The sequence below is a fragment of the Drosophila bipectinata genome, chromosome 2R (assembly GCF_030179905.1).
Source record: "Drosophila bipectinata strain 14024-0381.07 chromosome 2R, DbipHiC1v2, whole genome shotgun sequence".
In the NCBI taxonomy this organism is placed as follows: Eukaryota; Metazoa; Arthropoda; class Insecta; order Diptera; family Drosophilidae; genus Drosophila; species Drosophila bipectinata.
Genome location: NC_091737.1, coordinates 8,201,484 through 8,221,499, shown reverse-complemented (window position 1 = coordinate 8,221,499; position 20,016 = coordinate 8,201,484). Strand labels below are relative to the sequence as shown.

Here is a 20,016-nt window from a genome sequence, read left to right as displayed (position 1 = left end):
TCTCTGACGGTTGAGAATCTCTCCCGCTCGGATGTGTCGCCGGCCGCTGGCGAAGCGGCCTCCGGACAGCTGCGGATTTTGAGGAGCGCTCAGAAAGAATTTCAACGTGTTTGGGGTTGCATCGCGTCGCGTGACCGCAGCAGAGTCCATAAAAAAAGGAAGCTCATTAAACTAAATACCGATTAGTGTCTCAAAAACAAGAATTGTGACAAACGAAAAGGTAGACGAGAATTTAAAATTCAAAACCGTTGGATCGTGTGGCGATTTTGTGATTTTTTGGAAAAATCTGACTATAAGGCCGTGTTAGATAATCCCGCTTTTGTGGCGCGGTTCACTATCGATTTAACTTTTTTCGCTTGGTTTCTCAAAGGGCGCTCTCTGTCGCTCGCTCTACCACCCCCTGCTTTCTCCGCCTGCTCAGGGTGACTGCCTCTCGCTCTCTCTCTCTCTCTATACATCTCTCCTTCTGTGTGTTTCTCTTGGTCGCTTTGACTTTGTTCTTCGTCCTTGCGTGAGAATTTGCACTGAAATCGCACTCACCTCCGTCCACAACCCCCCTGTGAGCCCTTACCACCCACTTTTGCCACCCACCCCCACTCTCCCACTTTCCCTGCACCCCTGTGAGCCCTTTTTCCTTGCATCCGCTTTTCTTTTCGCTTTCAACCGTTTTCGTTTCGATTCGTTCGTTCCGGGGCTTTCATTTCGACTTTGGTGTCATCAGCTTGAAATAGTTCGAGAGCCAGGAATATTTTGCATTCGCCAAGTGCGGTCGTCGTCTCCCCTCTTACGTAAATAAATAATAGAAGTATTTTAAGCGAGCATAAGAGAATCCTTTAAGGAAAAAACTATTTAAAATAGTGGCTGGGCTAACTGTTACATAACGGCGAAAGTAAAAGTGAAAAGTGACTCCAAAACAATGGAGAAGAAAGTGCACAAGTGATTATAAAACCAAAAAGGACTTGACTTTAAAAAAACCCAATAAATCATTCCCTTTGTAATATCTAATATTATAAACCAATTATAGGAACAAAGACTTAAGCCTTTAACCTTTAGTTTGTATGACTAATCTACGACTAGGCTAAGCAACTAATTTTAGATTATACATAATGTCCTTTAATCCTCGAGGTCTGCGCCTGCATTACACAACGAATAAGTGCAGACCCAGCCCCGTTCGGTGCACCTGGCAAGCGTTTTCCACCTGGGCCTTCCACCTGCCTGAGTGACTTTTTCATGCCACTTGTTCGGCTCATTTTTGTTCTTTCTTTTTTTTTTTTAATGGCTAAATCGATATGCCAGATTCGTGTTCTGCCAATTGCCTGACTATTGCATAACAACACAAGAGCCAGCCGCTCGAAGAAGGCCCCATTCAGGATCCGAACTGAAAACCATTTCCCGCAGGAAATGCCACAAGACGGAGACGGTTGACAACAACAGAAACAAAAAAAGGAAAAAAAACAACAAATACCTGGGGAGGGAACTGAACTAGGTCAGTTATTGAATTTTCCGAGTGGGAGGAAAAGCATAAACCGGATGGCACAGGAGACGGACTCCTCTGTAGTCCTTACCTGCCATGTAAAGTGCAACCGAATCGAAACTGCACATCAAATATTTATGGGGAAATAACATAAAATAGCCCCACTTAGCCTCCTCCCCCTGGAAATGGCCTGTCAATTTCAACTCTTCTGCCTTGCCTGTCAGTTGGCCAAAACCAACAACAACAACAACCACAGGAACAGAGCCATTTTGTTGTGATTGAGTGGCCGACATGACAACGGCCCCTTGACTACCATATTGATTGGCTTTTCATTCGCTCAGTTTCAGCCATCTTACAGTGCCTTCTGCCTGGCTCTGTGTGCGAGTGTGCCAGAAACCCAAATTTTCTGGGTAGAACGGGGCGTATGCGTAATATTTCCTACTCTGATCTGTCGTCTCCCCTGGTTCTTGTTCTTATTTGGCGAGTTGGAGTGGTCTCACCTGCAGTTTTCTGGAATCGAGCACAATTGGTCAGGCTTCAGGGCATTGCACTTGTCAAGATATTTGTCTTTCTATGTACAGAGTTGGCACGGTCTTTGGGGTTCTGTGGTTCCTAAGAAATGGACAATAGAACTGTGGGGTGTCTGGAAATTCTCAAAACACAAGTACTATAATGCTTGGGTAATTGCTCATTTAGGGTTTTTAAGTGGGATTATTATATAGATATCCCAATTGGTGGTCCTTGATTTCATTTTAAACATCGATATACCCATATATGGTTCTGTGGTTCCTAAGAAATGAACATTATAACTGTGGGGTATCTGGAAAATGTCTAACACAATTGCTAGAGTGCTTGGATAGTTGATTATTTTGGCTTTTTAGCCATCTAAAGTCCTAAAGTAGAAAAAAAAAATCGTAAAGAAAGCAACATTTATACTATTTTTTTAATGGTAATTTAAATATTTCAAGTTTTAATAAAAGTTTCATAACAAAACTAAGTGGTTTTTTGGTTATAAACTTCTATGGATCATAAAAACAAACCTCAAAATAAAATACTGCTTATAAAATGAATTAAACTTTATATAATATCTCATTTTAAGAATAGTTTTTTGAGTTTATAGACTTCGGGGGAACCTAGAACTTAATTCGATTGAGCCGGTTCAATCGAAATCCCCTAAGCTTGGGCTAAAAGCCATCGAGTGCTCTTCCGGGCGGCAAATGAAAAATAAATTGCTCGGCCGTATTGAACCATCAACTGGCGAATCACTTGGCCGCAAATCGCAAACGATGACAAAACTATTAAAAGCTTAAAGGCGAGGAGAGGGGGGCGCGGTACGGTCTTGGTTGGGGTGGCGCGTTGGTAATTTGTTACCTAGGCTACCGAATGTACCGTTAGCAATTGCTAACGGTCTCGTTGGGGAAAATCAATTGCCGGGCCCAGAAAGTGTGGTGGGAGTAGATGGCGTTTGAGCAATCATTGCAATCCAATTAAATGGACAGTCGACTCCAAGAACACAGTGGGGAAAGAGAATAGGAAATAGTGCAGTCGTAAGGAAATGGTTTCATCCTTAAGGTTTGTTCTTTTTCATTGCCTACTTTAAGGCTTTTAATGTAAAAATTCCCAGACCAAGTCCTTCTAATCAGAACTGATCATCATTTACTTTCACTTTTCAAAAAAACTATAAATATCCAGATTCCCTGCATTCGATTGGATTCCACCCACTGTCGCTCTTGCGTTCCACAAGCGCACTAATTGGGTCGCCAGTTGGCATCCATACATGGAGCACGTCATCATGGGGAGAGAGAAAAACTGCATCGGCTGAGAGGATACACTGCGCCGTCGCCTACTGTCCCTTTCCTCCACAAATCGCACTTGTTTTTCCCCACTTTTTTTTCCACAGCGATTTTTCTATTTGTGTCCCACTTTGTGCAGTCATTCTTCTCCTTCTTTTGGGCCCTCCTCCCCTTTAGTTTATTTTTGCGAAGCAATGCGATTTTCACTTTTCATCGCATTGGGCAGAGATGTTTCGCAATTCGCACACGGGTTATTGGCCAATATCCATACAATAAAAGACAGTCTTTTTGTTTAAATTACTTGACAAGATTTTATTTCTTTTCTCGATCGTTTGCAGGCTAACATGCTAATTTAGCATAGCAAAAATATAAGACACACACTAATAAAATTGTCCAACGAAAGCGAAGCGCGTGTAACGCCAGCAAATTGTTGCTCCAGCCGCCGAGCAAAGAGGAGTGAGCCACACACAGCTGCATACATATTTAATTTCAATAAACCCAAATACATACAAAATGTCGCCTTTCATGGAGAAGACGCTGTTGTTGTTCGGCGTGCTTTGCTGCATACAAGGTAAGCGCCAAAGTTTATGCAACGCAAAAATGCAAAAATAGACACGCACGCACACCCTGACATATGTACGTAGCTGCCAGCCATGACATTTGGTGGCAAGTCCATTAGGGCCTGCATAAGTGAAAGTGTTTGAAAATGTTTCAAAAAACCGCAAACTTTAAGGGGTTACATGGGTTTCGTTTAACAGAAAACAATTTTTTTTAAAATTTTTTTTATTATGTTAGAGATTAATTTAATACTTTTAAAGATAAAGTTACCCTTGCAGAGGGTATTATAATTTTAGTGAAAAGTGTGCCACACAGTAAAGAAAATATCTCCGACCCTATAAAGTTTATATATATTCTTGATCAGGATCACCTCCTAAATAGATATAAGCTTGTCCGTCTGTCTGTTTCTACGCCTTGAAATCCTTCTATCATCTTAAAACTTAGCTTTCCTTTCTTGTTTTTCTTTATATTCTTATCCATCATTTTATTCTTACTCTTACACACGTAGATATGCATTTCTCTTTTGTTCTGAAAATATTAGGCGTGGCACCACACCCACCGTAATCAAAATATTCGCAGGCGTTCAATAGTCCCCTGTAAGTGTAACTTCCAAATAATCCTTTGCATAATCCAGTCTCACTAGGAAGAGATTCGCATTTCACTAAAAAATGCTGTTGTTAAAGCATAATATTAATTTTATTTTATAAATAAATACCATTCCCATGAACATAGCAAATGGAAGCAAATATTAAGATAGTTATAGAGCACAAAATGTGTTTAACCATTTTACAAAAAGGCTTGAACTTCTAACCATTTAAAAATTTAAAACAGAATGAGAGTTTTTAGCCTTAAGTCAAGAAATGATCATATTATTTGAGCTTATCTAATATAAATGACATGGATGGTGTTTTAAAAATTGGGGTGACTAATGGAGTAAATTCCATTGGAGCAATATTCATTTCTTTACACAAGTCGATATGCACCTGTCACCTGATTTTTATTGGTTCCTCGTTATAATAATCCCAAGGTATGTTTTTAGAGAGCTGAGGTATTTTTTTGTTTTCAACTTTTAAGAATATTTGTATCTTTTATATTTATTATTTATTCTATGGAGTCTATAAAGGCAATGGTCTATTACCATTCCAAAAGAAACATTCAACATTACATATTTAATTAAATTATTAATTTATTTATTACTTATCTTCTTCAATTTACCCATCAACTAAAATATAAATGGCACCTTATTTGCATTTATATTTTAATTTAATTATAATAAAGTATAAATTTCTTATATTTTTAACACCTATTATATACTATGTATGTACCAACCTATGTACCAATATGATTCTTTGTAGGTCCCATTAAACTGGCTCCTTTTAAATAAACTGTAATTTTTATACCCTTGCAGAGGGTATTATAATTTTGGTCGAAAGTGTGCAACGCAGTAATGGAGAGATCTCCAACCCTATATACAATATATATTTCTGATCAGGATCACCTCGTGAATTGATATAAGCATGTCCGTCTGTCTGTTTCTATGCCTAAGTTCTTTGAGTTCTTATGATCCAATGTTACTTTCAAATAGGAAGTTTTTTAGGCTATGAAACCCTTGTAACCCCTCAAGTAAACCAGTTTCCGGAAAACTTTAAACTCCATTTCAAAGCCAACTCCTCTTATGCATAAAATTTGCAAAATTAATCGCGATTATAAATTAAAGATTAAAGACAATAAATAATGATAAATAGACTAATAAATAAATGAAAAGATTAAATATGATATTTACAAGTTTTTAAACATCTGAGTAAATTATTTAATTAAAATGGTATTTTAAAAAGTAAATCCAAAACTAATTTAATACTTTTAGTTGATACCTACACATTTGAAATCTCTCAATAAGATTTGAATAACTTTTAGGTCATCGATCAAGTTTTCTATTATCCGCTAATCATTTCTGCAAACTTAGACACATTTGAGTTAAGTTAAGAGACCATCTACTAAAGTGGCAAGACCTTAAATCTACTTTGGCCATAAAAACCACAACCGTAGACACGTTTCCCATTTTTTGGATTTATGTCTTTTGTTACACAAATATGTAGATTAATGGAATGGGTGGAGATGCCATTCATAAGGAAAAAAACCAGACACCTGTTTGACGGCTTTTTTCCAAACAATTTTCGTAACATTGTAATTACCACAAAATATTACACTTTCTCTCTAAAAATTGTACATAAATTACAGTCACCACTGCCCTGATGTGCTATGATTGCAACAGCGAGTTTGATCCTCGCTGCGGTGATCCCTTCGAGCCATACTCCATTGGCCAGGTGAACTGCAGCAAACAGGAGCCCCTTGAGCACCTTAAGGACAAGTACAAGCCCACCCTGTGCCGCAAAACCGTTCAGAAGAGTAAGTAGTCATTCTATGCCTTTTCAAAATTTAAAAATAATGTTTATTATTTTTAGTTTATGGGAAAACCCGTATTGTCCGCGGTTGTGGCTATATTCCGGATGAGCGCACCGACGGCGAGTGCGTGAAGCGCTCGGGAACCCACGATGTGGCCGCCATATACTGCTCCTGCACCAAGGACCTGTGCAACGGAGCCACCACCCCGTTCGCCCAGTGGATGATGCTGCCCGTCGTCCTCGCCGCCGGAGTGGCGCTGATGCTAAACTCGAGGCACACAATACGATTCCAGAGCTCGTAAATCCAGCTCGATGTAGCATTTTTCATTGAGTTTATTTATAACTATCATTTCCGATATAATTTTAAACTGTTTCCTGACCCAAATCAGAGAACAATGTTCATTTAGTTGCATAATTTCATTTAATGTATAATTTAATGTGTTCGTAAGCGTTAAAATAATATAAATAATAATGAGATCCGTTTATGAAAAGCAAAAACAATAATAAATATTTGGGGGCAGTAATAAAGACACATTTTTTAAAACCCTTGATTAAATGATAATTTTCAAAATACAAAAAAACTGCCAGAAAATGTCTCCGCCTAAAAAAATGTCTAACTTTAATCCTGGATCGATAGGAAATTATCAACTTCAAAAGCACTTTATAATCAAGATGAATAATTCTGGTTCGTATATATTTCAAAAAATATTCCATGATATTCAATAATTTCCGATCAATGAAAATAGTGCTTGTGAGTGCCACAGATATCGTTCATTTACTAAAAAGTTGTATTGACTCAAAAATCATGTTTTTATGGCTATGGTTTATTTATTTTTCTTTTCAACAAGACAGCAATAAGTTAAGACAGCATTTTCGAGATCACAAAAAACCTAATTTTTGGGTTGAGATGATTTGTTAGGATGTGAACGATGTATGTTTTTTGAATCAACATGTTTCGAATACCATTTCCGCACTAATTCTTCCAATGTGATAATGCACCATCCATTAAAGAGAATTATGATGGATTTGGATTGGGGACATGTCTTCTCCATAATATTTCTGACATTTCCATTATATTTGGTTACAAATTAAACTACCCAGTAAAAATTAATTACTTAATTCAGAGGAAATATAGGAAACCCTTGGAAGGCCCAACCCTTCGTTAAACCTATGAGAAAATAAAATTCTAAAAATGAACATCTATAGAGCATACAACTTGCAATAATTAGGATTCAAATCTCATACGAAAACAAAAAATTGATTTATATAGAAAAAGAGAAAGTAAGAGAACCATATTAAAAGAATATATATATACATAATTGAATAAATGGAAGAAACTATTTACAAACCAGCAGAGAATCCATTAAATATTAAAAATTAATAGGAAGAGGAGAGATAACATTTGTCCATTTTAAGCTTCATACAAACAAAACAAATAAATCTTCCTAATATATTAGATGACAGAATAAATGCAAGTTTTGATTTGAATCTTTGATTTTAACAAAATACCCCGAACAGATCCACAAACAGATCCAAAGTACAGTCAACACAAACAGCAAGACAGAATATTAATTAACAAAAACACTAGCCAACACATACCAAAACAGTTACAAACACATCATTTTGTGTAGAAAAAAAATTATATCTATACATGAAATAAATTGCATAAATTATATAACATATTTATTTAGTTAAATATTATTAAGAATTATACGGAAAGATAATAAAACCGACAGAAGCGTGAGCATATGTAGATAAACCTAACTAATTTAAATTTATAAAAAGAAAAAAAAAAAAAACAAGAACAAAACACTAGCCGTTGTATCGTAATTGAAACCAAGAAATTGAAAAACCAAAACACCAAAATAAAAACCAAAATAAAGCTATAAACAAATTGCAAATCAATAAACCATTACCTATTCAAAATACTTACTTAAGATAACTGGGCAAATTAAAATCGAAGAGGAAGGATTTTTTCAAAGCACTTACAACTTCACCAATTATTAATTAAACTCCAAGTACATCCTCTGACAAAGAATATGGATACCAAGTCACGTAAATTCAAAATCCGAACAACTATGAAGATAATTCACGAGAAAACAAAAAAAAATTGCAGGAATCATATCATTGAGCTTTGCTTCACGGAAGAACACATTCTAAACTAAAACTCATCCAGAAACTAAGCGCAGAATTCAACATATATTTCAAATTATATAAAGCAAATTGATATAAAATAGAAGAATAAAACTAAAACCGATAAAAAAGTTTCGAAAACCGTTGCTGAAACTTTCAAAAAAGTTTCTCGAAATAAGCAGGAAGACGCAGCAATGAAGCTTACGTCTTCACCGAATGAGTTGCATACTCTATAAAAATAATTATAATAAAAAAAAGGATATATCAATATCATTTCCATTTGTTTTTTATGTTTTTAAACCACTGCAATAAGAACAGCAACAAATATTGTATGCATAATATGCAAAATAAAACCTATAACAGAAATAAAACAAAATCCACGAGCAAAAATAAAAAAATGGCGAAAAAACAAGAAAGATAATTATGTGAACTTGTTAATTTTTAGTATTTAAGTCTGTAAAGCTCCGCTTGTAGATGAAAAATCAATAAATAAACTAAATAACAAAGATAAATTCAATAAATCGAGAAGGAGAGCTATTAAAACTTAAACAAACAAATAAATTTGGAGGGGAGTTTTTATTATAATATTGTGGTTCAGTTTTTGTGTTTAATAAAATAAAATTAGGCAATAACGCTGGGGAAAATGGCATTTTTGGCCAGAGGCTGGTTGTCCCTTCGGACAATCCTGATGTAGCCTTCCTCGCCCCAGGTTGTGCCGAAGGAGTTCAGGCACCGCCAGTAGTCCAGATTGGTGTCCGTATCATGGTCGTATCCCACAACCACCAGGAACTGGGAGCTCTTGGGATTGGTCAGGGACTTGGTATCCTGCACGTAGACGCCACTGGAATACTGCATGAAGCCGAAGGTGGCCGGGTTGTATTCCACCACCACGGGGAATCCACTGGACACGTAGCGCATGAGAGAGGCATCGTCACCATCGGCTATTGTGGAATAATTGGTCAACCGCACGCCTACGCCCACGGACGGAGGTGGCTGGCACATGCCCTGCGACTTCCAGGTATTGTTATTCGGGTAGTCCACTTCCGGATATAGGTAAGAGTCCGAGTACTGCGTGAGGAAGTCCAAGGCAGCCTGGGGCACTTGGGTGGAGCAGCCGGTGCCCATGCCGGCGCAGTCGATCAACTGCTGGGCAGATAGCGATGCCGGTGCTACATTGGCAGCCTGTACGGCATTCAGGATCTCCACCGACTTGGCAACGGCATAGGCCCAGCTGCTGCTGCAGTTCACGCCCTGATCCTCCACATTCACGGTCAAACCAAAGTCCGTGATGATGTCAAAGGTGGTAGACGAGGCCTGGGTGGCCGGTGGGGAGCTGGCATGCGAGGTCAGAGTATTCACTGCCCTGGGGAGGAGGGCGGCAAACTGGATCAGCCGGATGTCCGAGAACTGATTCACCGCCTCGCGGTAGGTAGTGCGATTTCGATCCGCCAGAGCATTTTGCTGGGCCACCTGATTCCGGTTGTAGGTGAAGTAGTAGTTGGCAAAGGTTCTGGCCGAGGTAGTGGGATAGGTTTTATTAAAAGTGTCCTGAAAGTAATAGAGTATATGTCATCATCATGGAAAGTTTATTTGAATTCACAAGAGAGCTGTGATTCATAGGGTTTCTCTAAAAGCAAATGGAAAAAACCGCAACCACTCTTTGGTGTCAACTTACCACATAGGAATTAAAGTCGATTAAGTCCTGGCCATGATTAAAGGCCCATCCTTGGCCGGCGGCTAGGAGGAGATACGAGAATACCAGTAACTTTAACATGTTGAAAACCGTAAAACCGAAACAAACTGATGCCGCCAAGAACCGTGGAACGGTCTTTTATAGGCGTTGTCTACGGAACTCTTCTTCTGATTGCAAAAGCAAATAGAAGTTTACCATACCATACCGACTTACTTTCGCAAGAAAAGTGCAAATAGATTTCTATCAGGCCTTGAATTCGCACTTGGCCTAGAGCTGCGATATAGTCGGCTGGTCGGGTGAGTGGGCTCGATAAGCCCCCGTTAGAGGAAAAAGTCGGGGTGTGCTCTGTTTGTCCAATAAACTTGTCAAATGCGCTCCGTTTTGGATCGTTGCGATTCGTTAGGTTCTCGTATCTCTGTTAATTCGAAGTCTCCACTGGCCCAGAAATAAAACTTGTGGTAGCATCGTAAAAATATCTCTCTCTCTAATGCCAACTTACCCGTATCTTTGTAATCACGCCTCGGCTGTCGGCGTTTTGTCTTCACTTCATGATTAATCACATTCATGAGGAGCCCATAAATATTGCAACACACTTGCAGGCTCGTTTGAAGTCTTTCCCAAATGATCATGTAAACAAGTGCTAAATGACTTGTTGGGTAATTTCAATAAAAAGAGAAATAGTTGGAAACTTACCCTATTTTCTTGAGAGTCTGTAAATCAGGGACCCATAATTGATACACCAGTCAATGAACTTTCCAGGTAATAATCCCCGATTCCATCAAAAAACTGTTAATTGAATGGCAAATAAATTTGGCGACGATGCCTGGAACTATAAATTCGACAGCTTTCTGCACAATTTCATATTCAAAATCAACACCTGATTGACTGATTATTTATGTGACAATATTTAGTGTAAATGGCCAAAGTTTTCCTATCGATTATACTCGTATTGGCCAACAAACAATTACTAAACATGCATAAAATTAAGCCATCCCATATTATAAGCCCATAAACCAGATAACTAAACCATGAATATTAAAACATTTTCAGTTTTCGACTGGAAAATATGTAATACTGAGGGCCCATCAGGTTTTGGTCAGATGGCCAAATCTCAGGCCCGATCCCCAACCGAAGATCGAACCCCGGACCTATAAAACCGCGATGTGCGTGTCGATCGCCGCTTATAACCCAGCCGGTCTTCGGGTCTGCATCATCTTCGCTGAGATTTTCGATCGCGGAAGATCCATCCAACAGATACTCGTTATAAAGGTGATTGAGTCTAAGCCAACATGGGTCTATTGTGTCGTGTGTGCGTTTCGTGAAGAGAATCATTACGGGCAAATCGATTGCAATTGCAATTAAAGCCAAACATTCGAATAGAAATCGGGAATCACGCAAACGTTAGAAACCCGGATCGAGGGCCCTGTTGTAAGGGGATCGCCTTTCACCCGGGCCCAGCATGTGATGAATATTTACAGCATCGAAAGTGAAATTGGCCAAATGGCTAATCTAGATTTATTTGGCCCACGGCCATAAGACAAACCCTCGAAATGATGAATATTCCCCCGAAATTCATTCGAAGGCATCGACTTTATGTGTTTTCTGTGTTTTAATTAGGCGTTCAATAAAGTTATGCTAAGCATATGCAAATGGGATTATTCAACCGATACCTATGATGCTTATTATATGTCATCAAACATTGAATTGGCAAACACCATCGCTCTGCTTGTTTCAAAACCCAATGGGCTAATCCAAATGAAGATGGATCGCTCCGAGAGGCCCAAAGTGTAGGAGCTGAAGTTGTGAAATTAAGACTCTGGTTAACGCCAATAGGTTATTAATTACCAATTAATTCTTCTACTGACAGTTGGTAGATGATTTGCGGGACTGCGGACCCGTTCATCTTTTGTTAACTGATCATTAAGATGTTTAGTTTTCACTTTTTAAAAAGCAAATAACATGCTGGTTAAACACAGATTAATTAGACCACTTTTTTGTTCATGTTATGAATTATCATATCAATTATAACTTCGTTTTTTTTAAGAAAGGCAATTTTAGTTATTTCAAAAAGCAAAAAGCACATCTGATTGCACTAATAAATAAATATTTATAGCGTGATTCCCCTTGAAAAGTATGTATATTTCATATAAGTTATTCCACATGCCCCGATACGAGCCTCGGTTCGATTCGTGTCGGAGGTGAATGGACCAACTAAACTTTAGTGCGATTAACGTTGACAGATGATGCTGAACGAAGAGGGAAGACTTTGAGAGTTGGCCAAGTGGTTACTTAACACTTTCCACTAACTTTGTTTCTTTTTCCCCCCATGTGTTCCAGATGCGGATGTGCTCACCGATGTGGCTGCAGCTGGCCATGTGCCTCGCCTGGCTGAGTGCTGTGTCATTGCAGCAACTGCAATCATTTCCCAAGCTCTGCGACATCCAAAACTTTGATGACTTTCTGCGGCAAACGGGCAAGGTGTATTCGGACGAGGAGCGGGTCTACCGTGAAAGTATCTTTGCCGCCAAGATGTCCCTCATCGCCCTGAGCAACAAGAACTCCGACACCGGTATCTCCAGCTTCCAGCTGAGTGTGAATCCTCTGGCCGATATGACCAAGAAGGAAATCGCCACCCTGCTGGGATCCAAGATCTCTGATCATGGAGAGTAAGTATTTGTCATCTTTCTAAGTCTATTCTGTAAGACTATAAAAGGGATTGAAACGTTTTCACTTTATTATATTCGGTCATATGTGATAAAATCTTGACGTAATCATTAAGCCTAAGGGGAAGTCCATGGGACTTGGATAAATTATCACCCAATCCATAACTGTTAAACTGGTTTTTCTTTTTTTATTTTTTTTTGTTGGTGCTAACTAAAAAAGGGTGTAATCTTTATGCTAGAGATGTTACTCACTATTCCAGATTATGCTGAACCAGTTCATCAAAAGTATTAAGCCATGAGTGGCTCCAAAATGAATCATTGTTTTCGCAACTACACATATTTTTTATGAGAACATTTTTTTATGAGCATAATAATTAATTTATAGTTTTGTGAGTTTGGGAGCAGCATTGCCAAATTATTTGTTAAAACCATTTGTAGACTCAATTTCTGAGAACGTAAATTACCCCAAAAACCTTTTATCAATGAAAACATTTTGGAATTGTTTTTTATGACAGTTTGTGATAAAAACCTATTATCATGGAACCTTATCGCTCTTTTTGAGGTGACTCTAAGTATCCACAGCAGTAAAGAAGATATCTTAGATACAAATATAAGTATTGCTCCCTGATTCTACCCCTATATCTTATACCCCCTATATTGCACAATACCCACCTTAAACGATTTATATACCAATTCTCTCAATTCTTAAAAAATTTACCAACCTAATATCTTTATTATTCTCCAGAAAATACACCAATGGCCACATTAACTTCTTAACTGGACCGAGGACCTCCAATGTTAATCTGCCAGAGAAATTCGACTGGAGGGAGAAGGGTGGAGTGACCCCGCCTGGTTTCCAAGGTGTGGGCTGTGGAGCCTGTTGGTCTTTCGCCACCACTGGAGCCCTCGAGGGTCACATCTTCCGGCGCACGGGCATCCTGCCCTCGCTCTCGCAACAGAATCTGGTGGACTGTGCCGACGACTACGGAAACATGGGCTGCGACGGTGGTTTCCAGGAGTACGCCTTCGAGTACATTCGTGATCACGGCATCACTCTGGCCAACAAATACCCGTATACCCAGTCGGAGATGCAGTGCCGTCAGAACGAGACTGCCGGACGTCCACCACGTGAGAGCATCGTTAAGGTGCGGGACTATGCCACCATCACACCCGGAGATGAGGAGAAGATGAAGGAGGTGATTGCCACCCTGGGTCCCCTGGCCTGCTCCATGAATGCCGACACCATATCCTTCGAGCAGTACGGCGGTGGCATCTACGAGGACGATGCCTGCAATGCTGGCGAGGTCAACCACTCGGTCACGGTGGTTGGTTACGGATCTGAGAACGGACGGGACTACTGGATCATCAAGAACTCGTACTCCCAGAACTGGGGTGAAGGTGGCTTTATGCGTCTGCCCCGTAATGCCGGTGGATTCTGCGGAATCGCCAGCGAGTGCAGTTACCCCATCCTGTAGGCTCTCTACCCACTAAGGTTAGCTTATAGTTTAGTCAATTACAAACCACGAATTTATAACTTTGTTACTCTAGTTTGTAGCTTTCCAGTAAATAAAGAATAATGAGCCTAACTTTGTAGTTGGTAGTTACTTTCTTTCTGAAACTATAGTAATTCACAAAGAGTCATTCCTCTAGAGAGGAAGTACCATTTTTAGCAAAGGGATAAATACAAACCAAATGTTGATATTAGAAAATTAATATTTGCTTTATTTTTGACATTCAAAAGAATTCTCAGTATGCGAAAAATCTTTGAAATGCGATCATCTCGTGAATATTCATCAAATGGATCTAAAGCACACCCCTCTATTACTCTATATGAACCAAGATAATATTAAATTAGTCTATTTTGTTTATAATTGAATCATTCATAAGATTCAACATGATCTGAATGACACACACTTTTTGAATATGAATATAATCTTGTCCTCTTAATCTTCAAGACTCATTTACATTTTTGTAAATTATATCCCAGATAGAGTACTTATAATACTGAGTAATAGGATAAGTACTTTACGTCATAAGATTAAAAGCCATCAAGAGAGAGTACCCATTAAGAATTTATATTTGCTATATAATTGGCACTACTGGGCATTCGCAGCTTAGTACGCGAAAAATCTTCAAGATGCGCTCATCTCAAAGTGCTTTTGTGGCTCTGTTAGTCGTGTGCCTAATGGAAGGGGTCTGGAGTACACCCACCCACTACACAACCCAGGCCATAATCGAAAAGAAGGGATTACAATCAAATGGGATTACCACTCTAGAAAATAAAACCATTGAACCTGTAACTGAAACAACCGAATCGGAATCCTTCGAATCAACTACCGAAGATGAAACTCCCACCACAGAATTACCCACAACGGAATCTATAGAAATTGATTTGAAAATAGAAGCCGACTGGCAAAAGTTTTTGGTATGAATTTTCAAGAAAACGACATAAAAGGTTTCTATTTATTTGAAAAATATTTTAGACGGACTTTAGTGTGACTTACAGGAATGAATCGGAGACCGAAAAGCATCGCAAAATATTCACTGAAAACTGGAAAATGATTCAGGAGCACAACGAGCAATACAAACAAGGAAAGCAATCCTACAAAATGAAAATTAACCAATTTGCTGATCTAAACCGGGAAGGATGGAAAGCTATGCTTGGCAGTCATTAAACATTATTCATATATTTTGTTCATTATTCACAAAAGTCCACAAGTAACCAGTAAAATATTACTAACATAATACAAAATAAATAAATATTCAGGGAGCATTTTATTGGAATGTTCCTAGTAGAGCTTCATTAACAGGTATGTAGTACTGCCCTATCCCGTCAAAAATCGAGGAAAAGTTTTGGAATTTTGATAAAAAATCAAAAGGGGTTTTCGCATTAAGCAATAAAGATTTCATCTCGACGATTAAACAGATGATGAAATCCTGTATAATATATATAAAGGATAAAATATATTTCACAAATACCGAATGTAGTTCCGATATACAGTATATAGTTATAATCCTTACAAGAAGATCAGTTCCAAAAATTTTCCTAAAATGACTTCTTATATAGCACCTATAGGATATAGCTGACCAACCCTTTTGAAATTTTATACAACGGATCAGATGACAAAAAATTAAAATCAATCATGAAAGGAGAAAAACAAAACTCACTATATTGGTTTTAAAAAATATGTATTTATGTTTATTTTTGGGGTTTCCAGTTTAGGACCTTGTTTGAGGATCTTTTCTATTACAATAGTGTGTTGCAAATGCTTTAGCCTATTGTCGGCTGGGTTCGCTATTTTGTATTCCACTGGCGGTTCGTGTTAGTGTTAATTTAATTTTTTCTTGAAATGAGTACATTTGGTTTTGTTTTATCTTTTCTAAATTTTTCAACGCACACGAATTCTACACGATTAATTTATATTTCTGTATATTAACTGAGAGCCCTATCTCATATACAATCCGTAAATATATATAATATATAAGTATATATATATATATAGTATTTATTTTAACAAATACATCTGTAGGTTATCGCAACTTGCTGCACTAAGTGAACATTTATGTAATCAATATGTTTACATTCATTGATATTTGAGTATTTCCAACAAGGAGCAATCGCCGCTGGAGAACACTTGAATCTGTTGCCAGGAGGCGACTGCCCCTTCGCACAATGCATAATGGGTATTGTACATATAGAATTTATTTATTTGTTTCATTTTTTTAGGTATTTATATATATATACTATACAAATCTTTGGTTGGGAGGGTCAACAACAAGCCTGAACAGCGATAAACCAGTTAAATTCCGGCAGCAATCTAATTTGCAATACTGTGTTTTAGGTTTAAATTTTTTTTTAGTTTTATATTCACAACAAATTCAACGACTTGGAGTTCCTTACTGCTTAGAATTTACAAAATTTTGGCGTTTTATTGTTGCGGTTGCTGTTCTGTGTTAACGAAGCCTTCCTCCGACCCTGGCCGCCAGTTTTGAATTTGTGGGTAGGTTTCCAAACGGATATTGGTTATTGGATATGTTGTCATTGAGCAGTGTAATCGTCTCAATCTGATGTCTGGGCCTCCAACTATTTGCATTGCACGTGTGTGTAAATTTATCTAAAAAAACCGTATGTTTCCCTCAATTGCAAACTATTGCCATTCGTAATATTCGAGTATCGCGTTAAGAAGCTGATCGGGGGACCAGGGCCTGGCATTGAATCCAATAAATCATACAATCACGTACACATTAACACTAAATAACTAACAACGTTGAAAGCATATTTCGAATGGGTTAGCTATGCATGTATACATATACTCGTAATATAGGATATATTTATATATAACTAGTTGTATATCTGTATAATATATATTGCAACAAATTCCACTACAAAAAACTGCACACTCAACTTAAAGGGCTAGCTTAAGAGTTATTCATACTTTCTCCGACAAATACATTTATATCCTTATATATCCTTCTAACTGAGTTTCGCTTTTTTGTAGCTAAAGCTTGGAATTATATCCGATGCTGCTGCTGCTTCTGTTTCATTGCTTGCTGGTTTCGGTTTTGTATCAATATTTTTGTTATTGTTTCTGTTACTTTTGTTATATGTACGACATCGGTGTATTCTGTTGTGTTGCTGTTTAGTCGTGTAAAACAAACAATTGTTTCAATTTGCCATTTGCACTACAAAATCGAGGTGAGTGTGTGTGCGGACAACGGAGGAGCAGGTTGTGTAGAATCCTTAATAGGTGGGCTGCTGGTACTCCATTCCAGACTGCTGCTGTTCCATTCCTTTTAAGGGAATTGATTAAAATGTATATTAAAATCATTGTTCTGGGCGCTGACTTACCCTGCTGTGGCTGGCCAAAGGGGGAGGCGCTGTACTGATCATTGTCATTGTCCATGGAATATCCGTAGGCCTGTTGATGGACCACATTGGCCGGATCTGTCTCAAAGGCCGAGGTGAACTCGTCACCAGCTCCGATCAGGAAGCGCTTATAGGCCATCAGGGCACAGAGACCCTAAACAGAAAAAAAGGATTTTATTGGTTGGATAATAAGATTTAAAATAAAAAATCCCTTTTTTATAGTTACCCACCCAGGAGACTATCGAGAACAGGCAGAACCAAATGGCTGTCTTCATGCTGCCACCTCCGATTCCCAGCGGTGGTGGGGGCGCCGAGCTCCACTGCGACCACAAGTAGAAGAACGCCACAAAGTACATGAAGGCCCAGAAGGCTAAACAAAAAATGAATAGATTTTCATCATCATTAGCATCTGGCAATGAGACAATGAAAGTATAGATAATGATTAAGACATACCCGAGAAGGCCATATCAGCCATGACGTAACGCTTTCTGCTCTTCACCGACGACATCCGCTCGAAGAGGAACTCACCGCCCATGAAGCCCATGGAGGCCAGGAACCCGAAGACGCCAACCATATTGCCATACTTGCAGGCCATTCCGTCCCCATTGTAAAGGCAGTATTCCTTGCCCTCCTTCTCCGCCCATCCTTCCGAGGATATGCAGCCGAAGACCACTACTGAAAAGAGCTGAAAAGTGGCGGGGGAAATTCCATTTGAGTGAAGACATGACAGACCTCATTTCTATGGTTTATTGGCATATTAAAGTGTGATGTGATAAGCGTTTTTATTGGTTTTTAAGAGTTTCTTTTAAAGCAAACCCATTTACGTTAGCTAACCCCATTTCTGGCATTTTCTTAACTGGCTTATAACCAATAAGAATCGTAATAGTTTATGATTTTTTTCGGCACACCCCATACTCAGATATTGATTTTCTCCAGCAGGTGCAACAAACCAGAAGTTCAAGTACACAGACAACAAGGCAGACACGTCCTTATGCTTCTGACCCAATTTGCGAAATGAAGGCCAAGTTTAGTTTGTTTGTCCAGGAAAAGGGGTGGCAAGGTGGTGGGGTGGGACTATTGGTACTGCCATCGCAACCCAGTGACAGGGTCCTTGGTTAAGTGAGTGGGCAAATATTACGTATACGTTTAAATGAAAAGCAAACTAAAAGCCAACCTCCTGGCCGCCCACGAAGGAATCCCATAGAACTTTTTCCACTTCGCTGGTGACGCACATTACCTCTGCTATAATAAAGTTCTAAGCCTAGTGGCCAATTGCCCGAACACTTTATGACATTTAATTATAAAGCTTTTACGAACGTGAGAGTTTTTATGGTCCCGCTGCAGCTGATCCATGTGTCCCCCATCAAGGAGGAGCTTCTTTAACTACGCCCCTGGCCCTTGGGTAAACAAATCGGAAACATTTTTTATTAGCAAACGTTTGTGGGAAGATTTTTGCAAAGAAACATTTAAAAAATGAACCCAGTTTAAGAAAACACAAAAGCATAGTTTTAAAAATAAAAAGGATATATTTTTAGAAAAAGTATATATCTAAAAAAATGTTCAATTTTCTCTTAGTGCCTGTTAAATGACAATTCGTATAAACAACGTGACAATTACGACTGTGTTTGCCCAAAAAATCCCAGCAATTCCCACAACGATACCCACGCGGTGTTCCACCCAATTTCCACTCCCGCCCCAAAGGAGGGAGACATTACTTACCCAGCAAAGGGCCCGGATGACCACTTGGGGCTTCATGGCGAATGTGAGGGGATCAAAGGCGCCGCCCGCCTTCCCGCCCCCGTAGGCGCCACCATTGTTGATGCTGAGTATCTGGTTGAGCATGTCCATGTTGATGGCTCTTAAGGTTTCAGTTTTCTCAGCTTAACAGTATTTTTTTTTCTCAGCTTTTCTCAGGCTTTCAGACCGTTTCAGGTTTTCACGTCTTGTTGTGAAAAATCGAACGCTTCTCGGTGCCAAGGGCAAAAAGCGGGGGTGTGTGTATACCGTCAATGTGAGTGCGATTCTATATATCTATCTTTTTGTGTGTGTTTGTGGGTCTTTGCAATTATGGATTACAACACATCAGACCCTGGCGAGTGAAAAAATGAGATATATACACTATGTATGTATTTATATCTCGCACTTTTCAGCCAGCTCACGGTAACGGTATTAATTTGAAAATCACTTCCGTTTGGCGAACACTGTTTCCGTTAAATGTTGCGTTTCCGTTTGTGTTTTGTGTTAGCGTCTGCCAGAATCAATGCATAATTGATGAACAAATTTCAAGGGCCTGATTTTCACTTTTACTTTTTGCTAGCTTCGCTCTCAACGGACTGTCAACGCGCAGGACACTTTTCGAAAACGTGAAAAAAGTGCGCAAAGGTACAGCGAATATTACGTTGCGGCGAATTCGCCGTACTCTGTTAAGGTTAA

At 38.8% G+C, this 20,016-nt stretch overlaps 4 protein-coding genes across 5 annotated transcripts; 2 read left to right on the top strand and 2 right to left on the bottom strand.

Moving 5' to 3' along the window:
- Positions 1-85: 85 nt before the first annotated feature.
- On the top strand, positions 86-8,872 carry LOC108132143 (UPAR/Ly6 domain-containing protein crok). 2 transcript variants are annotated; one of them, XM_017251437.3, is made up of 4 exons: positions 86-220; positions 3,606-3,838; positions 6,064-6,231; positions 6,288-8,872. In XM_017251437.3, exons 2-4 carry the CDS (start codon positions 3,781-3,783, stop codon positions 6,527-6,529), a joined length of 468 nt encoding a protein of 155 aa, XP_017106926.1. In that variant the 5' UTR covers positions 86-220; positions 3,606-3,780; the 3' UTR covers positions 6,530-8,872. The 2 variants fall into 2 exon arrangements, with proteins under 2 accessions (XP_017106926.1, XP_070134756.1); XM_070278655.1 differs by lacking the exons at positions 86-220; positions 3,606-3,838 and adding an exon at positions 4,779-4,852.
- Positions 8,873-8,917: 45 nt separating this feature from the next.
- On the bottom strand, positions 8,918-10,146 carry LOC108132142 (uncharacterized). Its single transcript, XM_017251436.3, has 2 exons — positions 10,036-10,146; positions 8,918-9,908 (listed from the first exon to the last, which is right to left on the bottom strand). Exons 1-2 carry the CDS (start codon positions 10,132-10,134, stop codon positions 8,982-8,984), a joined length of 1,026 nt encoding a protein of 341 aa, XP_017106925.2. The 5' UTR covers positions 10,135-10,146; the 3' UTR covers positions 8,918-8,981.
- Positions 10,147-11,215: 1,069 nt separating this feature from the next.
- Positions 11,216-14,302, top strand: CtsL2 (Cathepsin L2). Its single transcript, XM_017251147.3, has 3 exons — positions 11,216-11,322; positions 12,391-12,719; positions 13,462-14,302. Exons 2-3 carry the CDS (start codon positions 12,391-12,393, stop codon positions 14,189-14,191), a joined length of 1,059 nt encoding a protein of 352 aa, XP_017106636.2. The 5' UTR covers positions 11,216-11,322; the 3' UTR covers positions 14,192-14,302.
- A 1,586-nt stretch (positions 14,303-15,888) lies between these two features.
- Positions 15,889-19,948, bottom strand: Syngr (synaptogyrin). Its single transcript, XM_017251152.3, has 5 exons — positions 19,303-19,948; positions 18,037-18,268; positions 17,814-17,953; positions 17,566-17,737; positions 15,889-17,507 (listed from the first exon to the last, which is right to left on the bottom strand). The coding sequence occupies exons 1-5, from the start codon at positions 19,429-19,431 to the stop codon at positions 17,458-17,460; spliced, it is 723 nt and encodes a 240-aa protein (XP_017106641.2). The 5' UTR covers positions 19,432-19,948; the 3' UTR covers positions 15,889-17,457.
- Between the last annotated feature and the right edge of the window lie 68 nt (positions 19,949-20,016).

What these genes read in the sequence shown, in the direction of transcription:
- LOC108132143 (XM_017251437.3), top strand. Translation starts at nt 3,781, where the DNA reads ATGTCGCCTTTCATGGAGAAGACGCTGTTGTTGTTCGGCGTGCTTTGC. An exon ending in CGTGCTTTGCTGCATACAAG is followed by an intron (nt 3,839 to 6,063) that starts GTAAGCGCCAAA and finishes CATAAATTACAG; the next exon opens with TCACCACTGCCCTGATGTGC. An exon ending in CCGCAAAACCGTTCAGAAGA is followed by an intron (nt 6,232 to 6,287) that starts GTAAGTAGTCAT and finishes TATTATTTTTAG; the next exon opens with TTTATGGGAAAACCCGTATT.
- LOC108132142 (XM_017251436.3), bottom strand. Translation starts at nt 10,134, where the DNA reads ATGTTAAAGTTACTGGTATTCTCGTATCTCCTCCTAGCCGCCGGCCAA. An exon ending in TCGACTTTAATTCCTATGTG is followed by an intron (nt 9,909 to 10,035) that starts GTAAGTTGACAC and finishes TATTACTTTCAG; the next exon opens with GACACTTTTAATAAAACCTA.
- CtsL2 (XM_017251147.3), top strand. Translation starts at nt 12,391, where the DNA reads ATGCGGATGTGCTCACCGATGTGGCTGCAGCTGGCCATGTGCCTCGCC. An exon ending in AAGATCTCTGATCATGGAGA is followed by an intron (nt 12,720 to 13,461) that starts GTAAGTATTTGT and finishes ATTATTCTCCAG; the next exon opens with AAAATACACCAATGGCCACA.
- Syngr (XM_017251152.3), bottom strand. Translation starts at nt 19,431, where the DNA reads ATGGACATGCTCAACCAGATACTCAGCATCAACAATGGTGGCGCCTAC. An exon ending in TGTTCTCGATAGTCTCCTGG is followed by an intron (nt 17,738 to 17,813) that starts GTGGGTAACTAT and finishes TTTTCTGTTTAG; the next exon opens with GGTCTCTGTGCCCTGATGGC. An exon ending in CTTTGGCCAGCCACAGCAGG is followed by an intron (nt 17,508 to 17,565) that starts GTAAGTCAGCGC and finishes TTCCCTTAAAAG; the next exon opens with GAATGGAACAGCAGCAGTCT.